We start from the raw sequence: 19,903 nt of genomic DNA on the forward strand, positions 1-19,903 counted from the left end.
ACAAGGAAAGATGAAATTACCTACCTGGGTTCCATCCTAGAGGCTAATCTCTCCTGTGACAAAATGGCATCCAATGTAATAAAAAAAGTCAACCAACGAACTCGATTCTTGTACCGGATCTCCTCTCTGGTAAACAAGAATACCCTGAAGACTCTGGCAGAAGCACTCATTCAAGGGTACTACGACTATGCTTGCACCTCATGGTACCAAAGCACCTCAAAGGCGCTAAAAACAAAATTACAAACATCTCAAAACAAACTGGTCAGACTACTGCTTGACCTTACTCCTAGAACCCACCTCACCCCTGCCCACTTTGACAACCTAGGATGGCTTAGAGTAGACGACAGAGTACAGCAACTTGCAATGGGCCTGGTCTACAAGATACACTACACGACCAAGGTACCCATGTACATGTCAAAATACTTCCCAAAGGTCAGTGAATACCACGATCACAACACCAGAGGGAGCGCCACAAATCATGTTAAACCCAGATTCGGCTCAAATAAGGGACTAAACACGTTTCGCAATTATGCCACATCAATGTGGAACGCCCTACCCAAAGCTGTAAAGGAATGTGGATCACTACCCACTTTCAAAACCACTCTCAAGGGACTACTACGGGAGACTGCAATTCAAAACTGGCCCCTGTAAATGTCCTAACCCAACCCCCTCCAATGTACAGTCATTTACCTAGTATGGTTTTGTCAATAGTCCAATGTACAATTTTGCTTGTTTGTACAGTGTCTCCCCCCCCCCTCAATGTACAGTTTTGCTTGTTTATACAGTGTTTCTCCCCCCCCCCCCAACCACCTCCAATGTAAATTACCCAGTATGGTTGTCAATATCCCAATGTACCCAACCCCCCCCACACAACCTCCTCCAATGTACAGTTTCTACGTCAAATGTATATACTCCCTTTTCTTGACTCCTTCTGTATCACAAACAGTACTGTATTTGCAAATCTGGTATGTCATAAATGTATAGATGTAGCAGTACTGACTATCTGTATGTCATGTATGTCATATATGTCCTGATGAATTGAAAATGGGGGACCCTGATGTAAACAAGACGAAAGTCTTTCTCTGGTCTGCATCCCCTTAACAATTGTGTGTATTGAGCTGTACTGTATTGTACACATTCTGCAATCTGTTAATAAAGTTTTCAATCAATCAATCAATCAGTCGTCCCTCCCCCACCCCCTTTTCTCCCAGAAAGCTTAAAAGGCAAACTCGCAGAATGAGGGGGGGTGCTTGATCCTTCTTCCTGGCCAGAGAAAGTCAAGTCCTCTACTAAACTCCTGATCTAAATTGTATTTGATTAACCATGTTTTAACAATACATTTGTATCAACCATGAAGATTTGACCATGCGCATAATCAACCTCTCACCACAAATCTATTCCCTTTTTATTTGTCTTCAGAGTCACAATAAAAGGAGACGCAACCAGTTACATTAGGTAAGGTACAACAGAAGGTCCCCCAAATAATGTCTGCCTATGGCCCCCATACCCAACACCACATTAAACGACAATGTCTTGTAAAGCTCTCGTGTCTCACTTTTGTTCCTGAAAAGCTTTGCTGATGTGACATGCGTAGTACATCCTCCAAGTTAGATTTCCTCTTCTCGACACACTGTGTCACTGTGAGACACAATGACTTACAGGGAAACAAAGGTGTAGTGGTTAACACTGTCGCCTCACAGCAAGAAGGTCCAGGGTTCGATTCCCGCTTGGGGACCAGGTTTCCATGATGCCAGTTACCCAGGTGGGGTATCTCCCAGGCCTTTCTGTGTGGAGTTTGCATGTTCTCCCCGTGCTCGCAAGGGTTTCCCCCCCGATAAGATAAACCCAATGGAAAAACATGCACAACAACAAGATCGCTAACGCTGTGGCGTCCTTGACGAAGACGGACAGGAGCACTTGGATTGGTCCCCTGGCGCGGCTCACGTTGACGCCTGTCTGCTCCCGGCTGCCCTTGGGGGGGAAGGGCGACGGGATGGGTTAATCGCAGATACGAATTGCATGCATGCATCGCATGTGTGCCAATTGATGACCTCGGAGCAGGTCCTAAATTATAAATTATTATAAGGTGACTGGAAATGACTGGTACCTCAGAACACAGAATGTAAAAAAATAATTAAAAAAAAAAGCCAAACGACCCTCGCTTTATTCAATCCACCATTTTATTTCTTTTTACCCCAATACCAGTTGTGTACATTCATCATTTTGAAACAAGGATATCCTCCAAACCCACATGAATACAACAAACCAATAGTTTACATAAAAAGAAAAGAAAAACATATTTCCCAATGCAAATAGAGAAACAATGAAAACATCTGTGATGCAAATGAAAACACACAGATCAGTATTTGATATGACTTTGCAGTTTGTCCCCCTTACAGATGCGTAGTAATGCTGCTCTCTTCTCGCCTTGTCAGGTATGAGATCAGAAGATAGTTACAGACCGTTGAATTCTACCAACAAACAGGTACTGTATGTATGCCGATTAGCACGTAAAATGATATCATGATGCAACACTTAACGCAGCAATATGATCCCAGCACTACAGCGATAAAACACCTCATATAAAAACCCATATTACTATGAAACATTCATACCCAACAGGGTCTAAATTACTTGAGTCATACATTGCGGTTGCTGCCGTAAAACTGTTTAGTACGATTCCAAGTTGTCCAGTAATCATCAGCATACAACAGTACCTGCCCCAGGATTCCCACAACAACTATGTTTTATTTATTTATTATAATTTTCTTTTACACAGGATCTCATTTCAAGGATTCCATCTATCACTCCCATACACACTCTACAAGGGGGGGGGGGGGGGGGCTCCTACAAACTTCTCAGTCATGTCATATTATTTTAATTAGACTCAAAGACAAAGATATAGTTGATATGCTTTCACGCCTCGTGTTTTTGACCTGATTTTTGCTGTTGCAACAGAATACAATCAAAACCAACTTGTGTGACCACTGACCTAGTAATACAGGTTAGGCATGTAAATACACTACAGTCAACATTTATACAACTTTCCACAAATTCTGAGAAGCCACACCGTGCATTTATTTCGTTGTCATATTTAACACAGTCAGACACGTTTGCTTTGGTCGGCTGGTTAGCGGGTCACACTGATACACATACTGGCGTGAGTTACAATCTCTTGGAGGACGGTGCAATGTATTGTGTGTTGTATTGTCTCCTGGAACTGGGGGGCAACAGCTGTATGATTCATGAGAGAGGGTGTAAAATATAGGACTTCACAGAGCTTTACAAAGTACTAGTAAATGCATCTGGCTCTTTGCTGTACACTTGCCAGGCTGGTTTTACATCGATGGAAACGTACTGGTGTGAAAAGGGTCGCTGGGAATAAGGCTGTCCCCTCGCTGCTGTCTGCTATACTGATGTTCGTCTGGGTCGACAAGTGACTAACATATTAGGGAAGAATACAGAAGTAACATAACTGAATAATTGAATAACAAAAGGAAATATGCTGATTATATTGTACAAAAATAATAATAAAAAAAGATATAGGCTATTAGGTATAGTATATTGTTGAATAGAATTCAAATTATTTCTTTTGATAGTTATCGAAAAACAATGCAAGAATGCTTCTAAAACAAACATGCTGAAATGACAAATGTCTGTATTTTAACATTCTGCATCTTTTAAACGTCCAGATAGAAGTAGCACTTTGATCCAGTAAAATATACTGCTTCAAAAATATCTTCCATCCCCATGCGTTGATCCGGTCCTACACAGATCCAATGAAAAGCAATTAAACAGCAAAATGTGAGACAACAAAATCCATTGCATATAGAGCAACATGAACAGAAAGGCCTCTGGGGTACACAGCCCTCTATGTACAGTCAGACAAGCTCCTACTCAGACCTAACAATAACAGGATAGGATATCTGTCGGGAACAGTGCCCCCTGCAGGACAGGAGGGAACAGTGCAAGCCTGTTAGCAATGATATGAGCTGGCCTAATGAGAATTTGAAATGGTACCGATCCTGAATATGAAGAGAATCGTCTCTCAAAAATATGAAATAACAGCACTCTCAAATAGCAACCTTCAAACATCTGACAAAAGTGGCTATATTTTATTTTCTCTTGCTTTGATAAATATACACTTTGTACCATCTATTGTTGATGTTTATACAACAGCATGTATAAAGGCTGTGTGCAAAAAGCAAGCTCTTAAAAAATTCTGTCCTTTGGTTTTCTCAGGGAGGTTACGATAGCATGGTAATTTGGTTAGAATCGTATAAAATATGTTGTGCATGAATCTTATACTGTATGTCCTCACCTCCTCTGAGATGTAGTCTATGCAAAGTGAAAGAGGGCAAATGCAAACACTGTAGTGCTCGTTTTAAAATTGTGCGATGTAGTAATCGGCATAAGGCAGAAAGAATCTATTTACTCATTGTATCTCCTAGTAGTCCAATACTGTTACAAATGATCCTTTCACAGGTTGGCCTCCAGGAAAGTCATCATTGTAAAGGGCCCGGGGGGGGGGGGGGGGGGGGGGGCACTGTTCCAGCACTTGCTGTTGCCACACTTAAAGGAATAGTTTGGATATTTGTACATTAAGTTGTATAAGACATCCAATACCAGTAGTGTAGTGGATGTAGAGCTATTATCTTACTTACCGGGTTCTGTGGTCAGAGTTCTGTCTGGTTTCCGCACAAAACTGGAAAGCAAACAGGGTCTTGAAACGATTAATTCGAAACAGGTAACCCTTTTGCCTGCATGCTGTGGTGTGAATTAAAACCTTTTGGTTTCAAGACCCCCTTGCCCGTCTAAAGCTTCCCGGTTCACTTGAAACCCGGACCAGAACTCCGACCACGGGACTCGGTAAGTAAGCTTGAATAGCTTTGCTCTGACGACACTACTGGCAAGTATTTGATACAACTTAAAGGTCCAAAGATTATGTACTATCCCTTTTACAAAAATGTTCCACATCGCCCTTTTTTACACTTAAATGCACAAGAAGGAGCTCTCAAAAATCATACATACAAAACACCTGCTTGACTTTTAAAGGCTAATAATACGGGTTCGGGAGAGAGAAGGAAGGGTGAAAGCCAGTCCAGAAATAAGGCTAGCTAAATTGCATAGAAATTCAACAGTGCATTACTGTAGCTAAAGACTGTGCTCCTTCCGTCTGTTAGTATTGGCTACTACTGATGATCCCAAGTCACCAGACAGACTTTCTTTTTTTCTCAAAGTCTTTTTTTTGTCTCTGTGGTGGAAAAGTATTTCAATTACCATCTATGGAATATTTGCGTTCATATTTGCATTGCAAATAATCCTCCTGGCACCGTGTAATTTATGTTTATGAGAAGAAAAGGTTTTGAAAACCTTCAGGGCCATGCAAGCCATAATGAACAAAATAAAACCTGTAAAAGCGTATGTTTGATCTAATTAAATGCTGTATATGTGTTCCCTGTTCACCGGATGGACTATTTATCTTCATCGAAAGCTTTTTTAGAAGCAATTCATACAAAAAAAATATTCTCAACCATTCTGAGGAGGGATAATGTAAATATGGTAATCCTGTGAAGCTCTGGCCAAGTTTAAGGAGCCAGCAAGGCAGCAGTGAGAAGGAGAGCACAGCTTGGGACACTGAATGCACCCCCCTCCTCCCCTAATGTCCTGTCCTGTCCTTTCTTATGACAACAGAGACAGTTTAGAAGCACCAGTTCTGGGCCTGTGTTAGTGGGCAGAACCTTGCCCAAATAGATCGAACAGGCCCAATGTTAGATTGGGCGGGGCCGGTGGGGGGTTCCCTTAAGAGGGTGGGAGGTCTGTGGGCGAGGGACGGGTGGGAGGAGATGGCGGGCGGAGCCATCAGCTCACGGGGCCTTCGGTCTCTACGTCCTTGTCCAGGATCTCGTCCTGGATCTCGTCAGTGTTCCCTGAGTCGCTGCTGGCCACAGAGCTGACGGACGGAGAGTTCCTGCCCCCCTTGATCATGATCCGGCAGGTCTCCATCTGCACGTCCAGGCCGCGCTTCATGCTGCACATCTCCATGTACTCATGCAGGTGGCGGTTCATGTCACTCTTGGCTGTGGCCAGTTCCATCTAGAGAGAAGGACGTGGTAGATACAGGTACAGAGAAGGGGGGGGTGAGTGTAGAGAGAGAGAAAGAGAGGGAGTGAGAGAGGGGGAGAGAGAGAGAGAGAGAGAGAGAGAGAGAGAGAGAGAGAGAGAGAGAGAGAGAGAGAGAGAGAGAGAGAGAGATAGGGGGAGAGAGATCGGACAACCTTCTGGTCAAAAAAAGCCTCTGGGTTTTGTTTCTGCTTACACTTATTCTTACCGTATCTAAAATATTACGTTCAATATCCAGACTACTTTACTTTTATTGTCCTTTTTTTGGTCTTTAGTCTATGCTGCGTTAATGCCTTGTTTTTATTATGTTGCAATATGCTTGCCGGTCTTGGTCTACTCTGTAATCAATATATAACACTAAAATAATCATCAAAAAATAAATCCTAAGGAAAATGTGCACAACTCTTTCTCATCAGTGTGTGACCTCCGTTTGAACTCTCCCTCTCTCTCTCTCTCTCTCTCTCTCTCTCTCTCTCTCTCTCTCTCTCTCTCTCTCTCTCTCTCTCTCTCTCTCTCCCTCCCCCCCTCTCTCTCTCTCTCTCTCTCTCTCTCCCTCTCTCTCTTTCACACTCAAAGATAGCTCACCTCAATCTGGCCGATAGTCTCCTGGTATTCTTGGTCTCTGGTCTTGAAAAGTGACTCTGTCTCATCGATGAGGCTGCCCAGGCTTCCATCCTGAGAGTCCTGAGAGAGAAAGAGAGAGAGAGAGAGAGAGAGAGAGAGAGAGAGAGAGAGAGAGAGAGAGAGAGAGAGAGAGAGAGAGAGCGAGAGAGAGTGTTAAAACAGAGGTCACACATGACAGAACATACATGTCTTACATCACATGCACAGTACCACCAGAGGAGATCGAGTGCATTGAAATGTGTAATAAAACACAAGATACCTGTTCCATAAGGATTCGCGCTCAAACCCGGTCCCATTGCCAAAAGAAAAGCACAGTATACTGGTCTTGAAAGGCACAACCAGTGATCCAAATGTAACAAATGAGTAGCTCCAACACTCTCTATTTGATTGACTTGAGCTCTTGACTCTCTGTATAAGATGACCTTCCATAGTTTACACAAATAATAATGTAAACAAACTTACTACAACCTCAAAGGCCACATAAGATACACGTGTAACTATATCAGTCTAACAATATCCTTACTTTGCCATTACTTTCACATGCAACATTTGACTAGTGAAGGATCTCAATGGTTTTTCAGTGTATATAATGTAAACAAAATGTATGTAATGTAAACAAAATGTATATAATGACAGCACTGCTTATAGCCATCTGAGAGCACCACAGGCAGAGAGAGAGTGTATTAGCAGACAGTGTGTCTCCACAACCTGCAGATGAAGTTCAAGTTCAAGTTCAAGTTCTTTAATAGTTGTCATACAGAAGTACAGAATACTTTCATACAAAATGCTTTTTACTGTTACGCTCCAGAGACTGTGCTAGACAAGATAGTATCAAATAACATAATAACATAATATAGCATGAATTTAGAAGAAGAAAATGAGGTCACAGTGTTCGGTATAGACATATGTACAATGTTCTGAGTTACCATATAATATACAATACACAATACTATGCAGTGTACTAATGTACAGTACTATCTAGTGCAAAGCAGAAATGGGATGAGGTACAATTTTAGGTACAATTTACAGTAAGGTGTACGAGTTGTAGTGCAATCCTTCATCCATAAATATAAAGTGTGGGGAGTGGGTGCTACAGTGTGTTTGTTTAAAGTGGGTGTGTGCTATAAAGTGTGTGGAGTGGGTGCTACAGTGTGTTTGTTTAAAGTGAGTGTGTGCGTGTGGATGTGTGTGCTATGTGCGTTTGGTGGTTGTTGTTGTGTAGTGTTCATTCATTGTTCGTTTAGCAGCCTGATGGCCTGGGGATAGAAGCTCTGGATGAGGCTGTGATGTTGTCATCACCAGCTGATAGCCGCAGAGTTTGTTTGGGGTAAGTTAATATCAACATTGCCGTTGCTATAGTGATCTGGGTCAAATAGCTGGGGTCAGAGACAGCGTGTCACATAGAGGTGGGAGAGGGGCGGGCCTGTCATTGATGATGATGATCATTATAATGTGAATCTTTCCGGGTGTGAGTTAGAACAGGACACAGCGTGATACGAGCAGACGTGGAGAGAGAGACTAGAGGGAGGCCCCTCCCCCCCTCCTATGCCTCGAAGGAGGCTAGCTTCGGCTAACAACGAAGGGTTTTGGCTAACAACAAGGCCTCAGCCACCATTGGACTAACAGCAGACAAGACGATAGAATAATGAATTTAGTGTTCCATCAAAGACTTTTCAAGGACAATACGAGATGGGTAACATCTGAGGCTTTTTGTTTATGTAATAAACAACGGGTTCCAAGAAAGGTAACATGTCTGACGGTGTGAATTATTATGATTACGGATTGCATTAAAGGGGAATGACCACGATGTACAGCCAGTATGAGAAGACGTCGGAGAAAATAAACACAACGCAGAACTACACAACGACAACGATGGAGAGGTGATAAGTAGCTGATTGTGGTTTGCCAGAATCCAACACTAGGTAGATGACAGAAACGAGTGTTGCCGATATTGTCTCAACAGACCCTGGCTCAGGGTTCGAAATTAACGCGGGCTTGGGGCAAAATGCCCGTGAAAATGGACAAAATGCCCTCGAAAATCAGTTAAGGGGGGCACAAAATGCCCCAGACAGTTTACTAATTATATATATATATTCTGTTGAAGTCTGACATATTTAAATATCACCGGTCATAATGTCCTGTGAAAAGAATTCCCTGGCAACCTGTGGTTTGCTGATGAGAATGGCGGAGCGAGAAGCATGCAACTGCAGAGCCGCAGAGCTCACAGTTGTGCCTGCACAGTGCAATACTCCAATTCAGCCATTGGCAATTCAGCCACTGGGTGGGTGGCGCTGCTGAGCGGTCCTCAGAGCGGACCTGAGAGCGCCGCTGGCTCTGCGGCTCTGCAGTTGCATTCTATTGGGATTAGTTTATCGCTTCGTTGAACGTTTCAGTGAACCGGACCCCACGATAATGTTGCCGTCTCTCTCTGCCAAATTTCTCAGTTCTTCGCTTGATATAATTAATACAAATGTCCAATATAACGGAATTCGTTAGCTCATAAAAATGTGATTATAACAGACTGCTGTTTAATGTCGGGCCGACTGCCCACAGACACCTATTTGATTTCAAGTCAGCAGCATCACGGAGTCTCGAGGGACTTATTTTATTTGGAATATATTAATGACTGTATACGCAAAAGTAGTCTAGTTTTAAGTTAAAATATTATAAATCTACATGCCTTGAGGATGTCATTCTTTATATAGCCTGCCTATCAATTGTTTTTAAGCTCAATAAACTGACCGGAATTTCTCACATTTGTCCGGGAGATTGAAATCTTCCAGGACACGGAGACCGGCCCCAGTATTTTCTAACGGAAACCCTGATGGAGACATTAACATTACATTTTGTTTCATTTATGTGAATAGTTTATTTACAAGTGAACCAAACTTCTCCTCCATTGCAAACACCGCAACGCTCCCAGCTGTGACACACAATTTCACCCCTGTGTGCACTGACAGGTATGCGTTCTCGGCTTCCCTCATGTTAAGGGGGGCCGGGGGGGAAAAAAAGCCCCAGACAGTTTACTAATGATATATATATATATGGAGACATTATTAATGTCATTAACATTACATTATCAAACATAGTATAAACATTTATATTACTATTTATTTAACTGACGAGTGAAAGACGTGATTTATTAAATCTGTTTTGATCAGACGCCGATGTCGACGTCACTCTCCCCACCCTCTCACATTAGCATGACGTGATGGTAGCGCTAGAGGAAACTAAACTGGGTCACCAAAACCAAAAGGGTTCTTCCTCTGGGGTCATGAATATTTAGAGAAACAGTTGTGACTGGTCAGGAGTTATGCTGCTTTGAAAATGGGAAGTTTGGCCTGATAAAACAACCCTTCTTGGTGGAGGTAACAAAGTAAGTAGTGGGGCATCAGTCTTTCAACAGAGGTTGCCAAACTGCAAAAGCATACATTACCCCTTTGAGACTCACAGGATCCTGGCCCTCTGTGTTGTTGTCTGGGGGACAGTTTGCTGTGCAGTTTGTCGTGGCGATGGCACCGGGCCCGTTGTAGTTGGCGAAATCCTCCCAGAGCAACAAGGTTTCCTCATTCTCCTCCCATGTCAGGCTGTCGCAGTCATCGTCAATGTCAAACGTCTCCCGCCTAGCAACAAAGGAGTTATCTGAACAATGTCTGTGTAGGACAGGGGAAAAAGGGAAGAAGACAGAAAGAGAGAAAAAGAGAGCATGCGAGAGAGGGCAGAAGGAGAGGAAGGACAAACACAACGGTCACCACGTTCAGCAAAAGGATAGAAGAAACAACACAGAGTGAAAGAAGAGAAAGTACGGCGAATATATAAAGAGTTATATATACTAATATATATATAGAGTGTAAGAATAGAAAGTACGGCGAATATAGTTATATATATATATATATATATATATACACACAACAAAGTGTAAGAATAGAAAGTATGGCGAATATATAAAGAGTTATATATACTAATATATATATACAGAGTGTAAGAATAGAAAGTACGGCGAATATATAGTGTAAGAAGAGAAAGAAGCAAAACACAGAGTGCAGGCAAGCATGCAAGGCCATAGAGAGAACAAATTAAACACGGTGTGTCCGTGTGAACCACAAGACATGAAGAAGTGGAAAAACACAGATGTGAATCAATAGGCCATGCACAGTGAGATTTAATGAAACGCTGATCTCTGTTCAATAACAAATTCGTATTCATTGATGTCTGTGAAGTTTTTGCTGAATGTTCATATTTGTAAATGCAGAACTCAGTTTGAACACTAGGTGGTAGTAAAGGACAATGCAGTACATTGCAACAACAATGCAGAAAACTGATGCAACTGCAGAGCATACTATCTTTGAGTGTGTGTGTGCAGGCACGTGCACCTGCCTTTTTGAGCCTCATAAAAAAGTGCCCTTTTTCCAATAAAAACTGAAGAAAAAAAATTCCAACTGAAAAATGTCAGGATAGAATAAAAATATTAGGTAAAGAGAGAGAGATGCCCCATATTCCATTGCAGTTTACACGGCCTCCTCAGCGTGCCTCTCCGCGGACCTATATATTTTATGCATAGCGTGGGTGGTGATGATGATGATGATGATAGAAACCTCTGTTGCGCATACAGTTGAATGCTGGTATTACACTCATTGAGGTACACAAAGAAGTCAAGTCCGATGGGATTTGGGAATCTCAAATACAAATCGGGATTGGAATAAAAAATGCATTTATATTAAACAATACAGAATATACAGCACTTCTTGGGGTCTGTAGGGTAAGCACTTATTCCCTCCCCCCTGAACATTTATCGAGAGGTATGGGCCTTTTAAGTGATAAAAGTGTCTTTCAAGGATAAGTGAGCTCCTGCACTGATTATTATAGTTCAATGTTTAATATTTGATCACCAAAACCCCCCAAAAAGCATAAAAAGGGGGCCCCCCGCCCGAAAAGGGCCCTAAAAAATCGGGCTTGCGCGCTCGGTTCAAATACATACTGGTATAGTGCCCTTTTCAACCTTTGAGCACCTGCCCCTCTAAAGTCCTGTGCACGTCCCTGTGTGTGTGTGTGTGTGTGTGTGTGTGTGTGTGTGTGTGTGTGTGTGTGTGTGTGTGTGTGTGTGTGTGTGTGTGTGTGTGTGTGTGTGTTTGTGTGTGTGTGTGCGTGCGTGTGTGTGTGTGTGTGTGTGTGTGTGTGTGTGTGTGTGGTGTGACGTCTTCTCTTACAGCTGGTTGAGCATGCGTTTCATTTCGTCTGTGATGTTGAGCGGTACAGGGGCCTCCTCCTCTGACGTGCTGGGGTCAGCGTCCATCTCAGAGCTCTCCTCGTCAGAGACCACCTTGCGCTCTTTCCTCCTGCAGCAGGCCATGGCCCCCTGAAACACATACGCAAAAATGCAACTTTATGTAAGAATTCAGAAAAAACACACTGATGGCGATGTTTAGAATTCTACACTGGGTTATAAAAGGCCTTTGTGTGCCAGAGAGTGATACGGTGAAACCGTAAGTCGCTTTGGATAAAAGCGTCAGCTAAATGACTAAATGTAAATGTAAATTAAATTTGTAAATGAAAATGTAAATGATCTTAACCCTTAATTAAAAGACAAACCTTAATTTCACTAGGGATGCACGATCCGATATTGATATCGGATATCGGCCCCGATATCACAAAAATAGCTGGATCGGGTATCGGAAAAAAATATATATATATATCGGAATTTTATAATAATTTTTTATATAATATAATATAATAAGAAATAAAATAAGAAATAACAATTCAGTACATTTATATCTGTGTTAATTACATTTAGTTTCACTAAGTTAGGAAAGTAATGTTTTAAGTCAAGCCTGATTGCACAAAAGAATGATCCCAGATCCACACAGTGGCATACAGTTTATTAATTGAACAATGGGTATTTACACTTACATTTAGTCATTTAGCTGACTCTTTTATCCAAAGCGACTTACAAGTTTTGTACGACAAGTCGTCAGGAAGGGCACAACTCTATCAGCTGAGTAACAATGTTCATCAAAGAGTGCTACAGTGTAGGTTACCGTACTTTTCAGACTATAACAAGCCACGGCTTTTCCCCCCATTTTTCGACCCTGCGGCTTATATAAATAACGGTGCGGCTAATCTATGGATTTTTACAGCTAACTGGGCGCGCTCCCTCAGCTCTGTGACCGTCAGATCAGACTCCTAAATCTGCTGCAGCAGTGCACGTCAACCACGTCAACAAACTATTACGGCAAGAGGAGTGCATGAGCAGCTCAGAGCTCCTCTTTCAACATGCTGCCTACCTACTCTGTACCCGGCGCTGCTAACTGGCTATCGTTATGAGAGCTAACGTTGCTACCTACTGTACCCAGCGCTGCTAACTGGCTAACGTTATGAGAGCTAACGTTGCTACCTACTGTACCCGGCGCTGCTAACTGGCTAACGTTATGAGAGCTAACGTTGCTACCTACTGTACCCGGCGCTGCTAACTGGCTAACGTTATGAGAGCTAACGTTGCTACCTACTGTACCCGGCGCTGCTAACTGGCTAACGTTACTTACATAATTAAACATTAAAACACCTGCGGCTTATAGTCCAGTGCGGCTTATATATGTACACATCATTCAATTTAGCTGCTGCGGCTTATATTCACGTGCGGCTTATAGTGCGAAAAGTACGGTAATATATTAGGATAAGTGCATGACAGTAAGGAATAGTTAGGGTTAGATTTTTAAATATATATATTTTTTTCATTTCAGATAATGGTATCGGATCAGTACTCTGTATCAGCCGATACCCAAAGCCAGGTATCGGTATCGGGACTGAAAAAGTCTAGTCGGTGCATCCCTAAATTTCACACAAAAACATGATGATCACCGAAACTGGAGAAACAGGCTTTTCATGCATCAGTAACCAAATGCATTATTTGAATGCACCGATTAGATTATTATGCAAAATATTCTGATATTTCCAATGTTAAACATAGTTTTTAAGGACAAGTAAGGATGCAAAGAGAATTGGTTCCACTGAATTGGCCTGACTACCTGTGTTCAGTCACAGCAGAAACTGAACACAGTCTTTCTAGTTGTGTGGCCCTTTTCTCTGAAATACCTGTGCATTTTACGTCATTAACCCTTTCACCCCACACTACAAAGGGTTAACCCTTTCACTACCAACACTAACACTACATAAGGTTAACCCTTTCACTACCACTCTACAGACGGTTAACCTTTCATTACCACACTACATAAGGTTAACCCTTTCACTAGCACACTGCAGACGGTTAACTTCTGTAGTGTGGTAACGAAAGAGTTAACAGCGAGTTTGAAACACGCACACCTGCAGCAGAGACATATAGTATATCTTGTGGGAATATTCCTCTGTCTGACATTAATACATTTCATTTGGAGTTGGAGCCATATTGCACTTGAGAACCCTTCTGCCTGATACTGGTTGGATTCATTGTTGGGATTCAGCCAGCACTGTCGGCGCAATATGATAACCTTGTGTGCAAGGGAGAAAGTCACAGCATCAGCATTCACGAGTGTGTGTGTGTGCCGTGCGTGCCTGTACACACACACGTGTCTGCAAATGCTTGCATGTCATTCTCTGTCTATGTAAGGGTCGGTGAGCACTGTTTTTTGTGTATGTGTTTGCATTTGACCGTGTACACAAGATTGTCTGCCTTGGTGAAGGAAAAATCCCTGCAACTGATACAATCACCTATTCCTAAGTCTAATTGCTAATAGTCTATTCATGAGTACAGTATATTCTTCCATCATTACTGTCAGAGGATCTGACGTGCAGATAGAGCAGCAGATAGAGAGAGACCCACCCTCTCTGGGAGGGACCTGGCCGGACTGACGTTGAACATCTTGGACATGTCCTCGGAGTTGCGCTGTTGAGCCGCGTCGCACAGTTTTGCCGTGATGTCGATCCGTCTGCAGATGTCCATGTCCACACACATGGCTTTCTCCTGTATCTTGGTATCCAGGTCAGACATTTGCTGCAAGTGGAAAAAATTGGAGTGGAAAGCAGAGTGAGAGGTGGGATCGACATCTGCTGTACATGTGTAGCACTGTTTCTTATGCACCAAGTCCAATATGGATTCCTTTGATGGATAATGAGTTATTATTACGAAAGGTGAAGGATGATTCACATCAGCTGAGAATTTCGAGCTGACAGTGTCTATTGCGGGCTTCTTGTTTAGATTGCATATACCCACCAGAAATACAGACAATTTAGGTAAATGAAATATCATGAAACAAGTTCCGATCCCTGAACCCTGGATAGGTCACGGTGAATTTGACAACAACTAAATTATGTACATCAGTGTTTTTCAAAGTGTGGGTCGGATTAACCCTTTCACTACCACACTACAGAACGTTAACCCCTTCACTACCACACGGGTTAACCTTCTGTAGTGTGGTTGTGAAATGGTTAACCCTTTGTTGTGTGGTTGTGAAAGGGTTAACCCTTTGTCGTGTGGCAGTGAAAGGGTTAAAGTGGGTCCCCAAATGATTGAATCCAGTGTTTCCCCTAGGATTTTTTTCAGGGGGCGTGGCAGGCCCCCCAAAACTACTAGTGTTGTCGCGGGGCGCACGTGTCACGGATACGTGGTGTCAACAGTGTCGTCATAGATTTCTCTACACTGAGCTGAAATGAAACGATTGCACATAAATTAGGTAAATAAATATTAACAATATTTATTTACAACACATAAATTAACTTATTTACAATTATACATACAGTAGTGACAACACACATATGAACTATTTACAATACAGGGAGTCACATACAACACTGATAACTATTTACAACCACTGTCAGAGCGAGCACACTCAAGTTGTTCGGAAATTCTGAGGGCTCAGAGTGCAAAGGGCTCTGACCAAAGAGTCAGTTTATCAGAGCGGAGGAGATTTTCAGAGTGAATTTATTAACTCACCTTAACTAGGGCCCTATGAAATTCGTTTGTCCTGTTTTCGGATTTCTCGGTTTTTAATTTTCCCGTTTTCGGATTTCTCTGATTTTATATTTTTTCCTTTGAATTTAACCAAAAAAAAACTATAAAAAATTATGTTTTTAACTAACTTTAATAACAGTACATCTGCAAACAGTGCCAGTGTAGTTCAATGTTCAGTGCCAGTTAGGTTATGAGGTTTCTTTTTTTCAGTTCAGTTCAATGCAGTTCAACTGCCCAGTTCAACTGCCAAGTGCAGTGCAATAACTAAATAACAATTAAATAGTTAAATAATACAAAATAATAATTTGTTTTAAAAAAATCAGTAAAATGTCATTTATTTCAAAGAGATGTCCTTTAAAGGTTCATGCTTCTCCCCATCTCTGGCTGACATCACCATTGTGATACATGCTGGTTAGGCCTTTGTGTTTTCCTCTGTGAGGGATTCTCTTTTGTCGGTCAGCAGCGTTTTGTACTTGCTGAGAGAGAGAGAGAGAGAGAGAGAGAGAGAGAGAGAGAGAGAGAGAGAGAGAGAGAGAGAGAGAGAGAGAGAGAGAGAGAGAGTGAGAGACTGAGACTTGTTACGTGCAACGCTAGTCAGTCTCGGAATTGTCTCTGAATGGATTTGGTAGCTTTTTTCTGCGTCTCCGTAGACCGTGCCGCACCACCGTTTTAAAGTCTTAGTGGAGATTGATTTATATTAGGGGTGCACGATATTGATTTTTTGACCCCGATATCGATACCGATAATTTTCTGCTCCTCAAGGTCGATACCGATACCGATAACCGATATATATATGTATTTATTGTATTATAATATTTTTTTTTAATGTACATTCCTGTAGTGTTGACCTAACCAGATTTATCATGACATGAGCGTTACTACTATGAACAAAACAAAGCCAAGAGAACAGTTTTGACTCTTCAAATAAAGTGACTATATTTATTTTTCCAAATAAATATAATTTGAGTCAATCACAAAATTCACAATCCGTCAATTTCATTAACAATGTGTTTCCCTGAACAATGAGTGAACTAAAAACCAACAGGTATTGTGCTTTGTCAGTAGGGATGGGTACCGTTCACATTTGAACCGATACGGTACCGGTACCGGTACCTGTGAATCGATACCGGTACCCAACGGTACCTTTTTTCGGTACTTTAGTCTCTAAAAATGTAATCTACCTACCTCAGTTGTAAAAAAGAAAAATCCAAACTTCAAGTAACCACATTTTCTACCGTTTTCGGCTTGCCATTGCCCCGACTGCTTTGTTGTTGAATCAAGTCAAATCCTAAGTAAGCATATATTGTGCGTGTGAACGTTGACATGAAAAGAAAAAAGTAAAAAATTCAAATAAAAAATAAAGTGTAAAAAAGAAAAAGATTTTTCCAATATCACTATCAATAATTTTATCGGGATGACGTCATAAGTAAGGGATAATCTATAGCTACGAGGTCATTGTCGCAAAATAATTGACTGACACGGAGTTTAAAATACCGAGCCGCCTCGGCGAGGTGTTTTAAACGTCAGTGAAGGTCAATTATTTTGCGATGATGACCAAGTATAGCTATACATTATCCCGCTTATTACATGGCTAACTTACTAACAATATACCTAATTCATTTGACAAATCGCAGTTGTTCTGTGGCTCTGTCAGCCCAAATAAAGTGATTATTATTATCGCGGGTAGCCCGGCAGGTGTGTCTGATTGGCTGCACTGAAACAGTGTGTGTCAGTGGGGCTTGATTACTCCAGCTGCGAAAAACAATAATCACCGGTGGTTATCGAAAAATAATTCACCGCTGTCGGGGGCTATTGACCAATCACAAGAAAGCATTTCGGCGAATGTGAAAACTGTTATGGTTTGAAACCGACCCCAATAGCACAACACAAGACAGGTATGAGAGCCAAAAACAGGGCATTATTTATTTAATACAAAAAAGCGGCACTCAGCCTTTAAGGGGGTAAAAACATAAAACGTCCATGAACACAAAAAAGGCGGCACTGTGCCTTTAACGGGCGAACAGGCTGGGAAAAAGTAACGGGGATCTTCTTCGTCCCTACAACCGAGTAGGGCTCTGCGGCTCGGCTCTGCCAAGGAATCCTCCTCCTCCAGACCAGACGCTGCCCACGGGCAATGCAGCACACAGGGGGTCCGAGGGGAACGGGATGAGAACACGCCATCCTCCCGTGGAGTAATAGGGAGCGATGGCGAGCCTCACCCCAGGAACCAGGACCACGAAGAGGGAGTTGGGAAGTAGCCGGCTTGACGTCTGGAGTGGGAACACTGGAATCCTCCCGTAGAGTATTAGAGAGCGAAGGCGGTGTCCCACTCCAGGAAAACGGCGACAGGTGGTGACGGGGGGCACGTCGTCTCACGCCGGAGACGCGGCAGTAGAACACAGGGGTCCGAGGGGAGTGGGGTGAGAACACGGCCATCCTCCCGTGGAGTAATAGGGAGCGATGGCGAGCCTCACCCCAGGAACGGGGATCACGAAGAGGGAGCTGGGAAGTAGCCGGCTTGACGTCTGGAGTGGGAACACTGGAATCCTCCCGTAGAGTATTAGAGAGCGAAGGCGGTGTCCCACTCCAGGCAAACGGCGACAGGTGGTGAAGGCTGGCACGACATCTCACGCCGGAGACGCGGCAGTAGAACACAGGGGTTCCGAGGGGAACGGGGTGAGAACACGGCCATCCTCCCGTGGAGTAATAGGGAGCGATGGCGAGCCTCACCCCAGGAACGGGGATCATGAAGAGGGAGCTGGGAAATAGCCGGCTCGACGTCTGGAGTGGGAACACTGGAATCCTCCCGTGGAGTAGTAGAGAGCGAAGGCGGTGTCCCACTCCAGGAAACGACGACAGGTGGTGATGGCTGGCACGACGTCTCACGCCGGAGACGCGGCAGGTGAGGGTAGCAACAAGAACGACCCGACAAGGAGTGGAGGGGAGTCTGCAATACAAGTACTCTCCCGAGATGATCGCAAACTCCCAACAGGTGGATGAAGGTGAAAAACGGCACGCCGCCTCGTAGGCTGCGTGCAGGATTCCTCACAGTACCCCCCCCCTCCACGGGAGCCACCTGGCGACCAGCCAGGCCTGCAGGGGCGGGAACGCAGGGGGGGGGGGAAATCAGACAGCGGGGCAGGGGACATGACAGAGCAACAAACAAAAAAAATGGAGGCCATGCTAGCAGGGGAAGCTACACATAAAGTGGGGCTAGCAGAGGGACAGGGTAGCTGCCAGGGCACTACTAGCAACAGGGCCTATGCTAGCTGCAACACATACATCAGCATAGAGGCTGCGCTAGCTGCCGGAGCTAAGCTAGCAGACAGGCTGGACTAGCATAAGAACACATGGGGTTAGCTGCAGGGGCTCTCTAATACACTGTCTGTGCTGGCTGGGGTCGTCGACGGGTCGGGTCGTCCTGTTATGGTTTGAAACCGACCCCAATAGCACAACACAAGACAGGTATGAGAGTTAGCCAAAAACAGGGCATTATTTATTTAATACAAAAAAGCGGCACTCAGCCTTTAAGGGGGTAAAAACATAAAACGTCCATGAACACAAAAAAGGTGGCACTGTGCCTTTAACGGGCGAACAGGCTGGGAAAAAGTAACAGGGATCTTCTTCGTCCCTACAACCGAGTAGGGCTCTGCGGCTCGGCTCTGCCAAGGAATCCTCCTCCTCCAGACCAGACGCTGCCCACGGGCAATGCAGCACACAGGGGGTCCGAGGGGAACGGGATGAGAACACGCCATCCTCCCGTGGAGTAATAGGGAGCGAAGGCGGTGTCCCACTCCAGGCAAACGGCGACAGGTGGTGAAGGCTGGCACGACGTCTCACTAGTCAGTCACTGTAGTGTACACTTAAATTATTAAATTATGTGTCTAATCTGCCCGTCGCTTATCAATGACTCGTTTTCCAGTCAACATTGTCGAAGTGGATTGTTTTTTTATCGGTTCGTTTTTGTTTTATAGCATTTTGAAAAGCCCTCGTTTTCAAGAAAAATATAAAGATTCCATGATAAAAGACGTTTACTGGAATATTCTAGAATACACAAAAACGTTATCATTTTTCGGCTTATTTATGAATCGTTTTCAAATAAACGGTAGATTATCGATAGTATATGTGTACGTATGCACGCTAGAGACGCAATCTGAAAAATCAATTCTCTTAGTTCCTCATCAGCGATCGCGCACACAGACACATCACACATAG

At 43.3% G+C, this 19,903-nt stretch overlaps 1 protein-coding gene across 2 annotated transcripts in view; it reads right to left on the reverse strand.

Moving 5' to 3' along the window:
• Nucleotides 1-2,178: 2,178 nt before the first annotated feature.
• iffo2b (intermediate filament family orphan 2b) overlaps nucleotides 2,179-19,903 on the reverse strand; it is a 156,925-nt gene continuing 139,200 nt past the window's right edge. Inside the window, exons 4-8 of one of the 2 annotated variants that reach the window (XM_084316032.1) lie at nucleotides 14,561-14,731; nucleotides 11,955-12,103; nucleotides 10,199-10,370; nucleotides 6,709-6,807; nucleotides 2,179-6,096 (exon numbers count right to left, since the gene is read on the reverse strand). In XM_084316032.1, the coding sequence (XP_084172158.1) occupies nucleotides 5,863-6,096; nucleotides 6,709-6,807; nucleotides 10,199-10,370; nucleotides 11,955-12,103; nucleotides 14,561-14,731 (825 nt within the window). In that variant the 3' untranslated portion in view covers nucleotides 2,179-5,862. Of the gene's footprint in view, nucleotides 6,097-6,708; nucleotides 6,808-10,183; nucleotides 10,371-11,954; nucleotides 12,104-14,560; nucleotides 14,732-19,903 lie in introns of both variants that reach the window. The other variant, XM_084316031.1, reaches the window with a different exon arrangement.

Source organism: Notolepis coatsorum (assembly GCF_963971535.1).
Source record: "Notolepis coatsorum genome assembly, chromosome: 6".
NCBI classification, from domain to species: Eukaryota; Metazoa; Chordata; class Actinopteri; order Aulopiformes; family Paralepididae; genus Notolepis; species Notolepis coatsorum.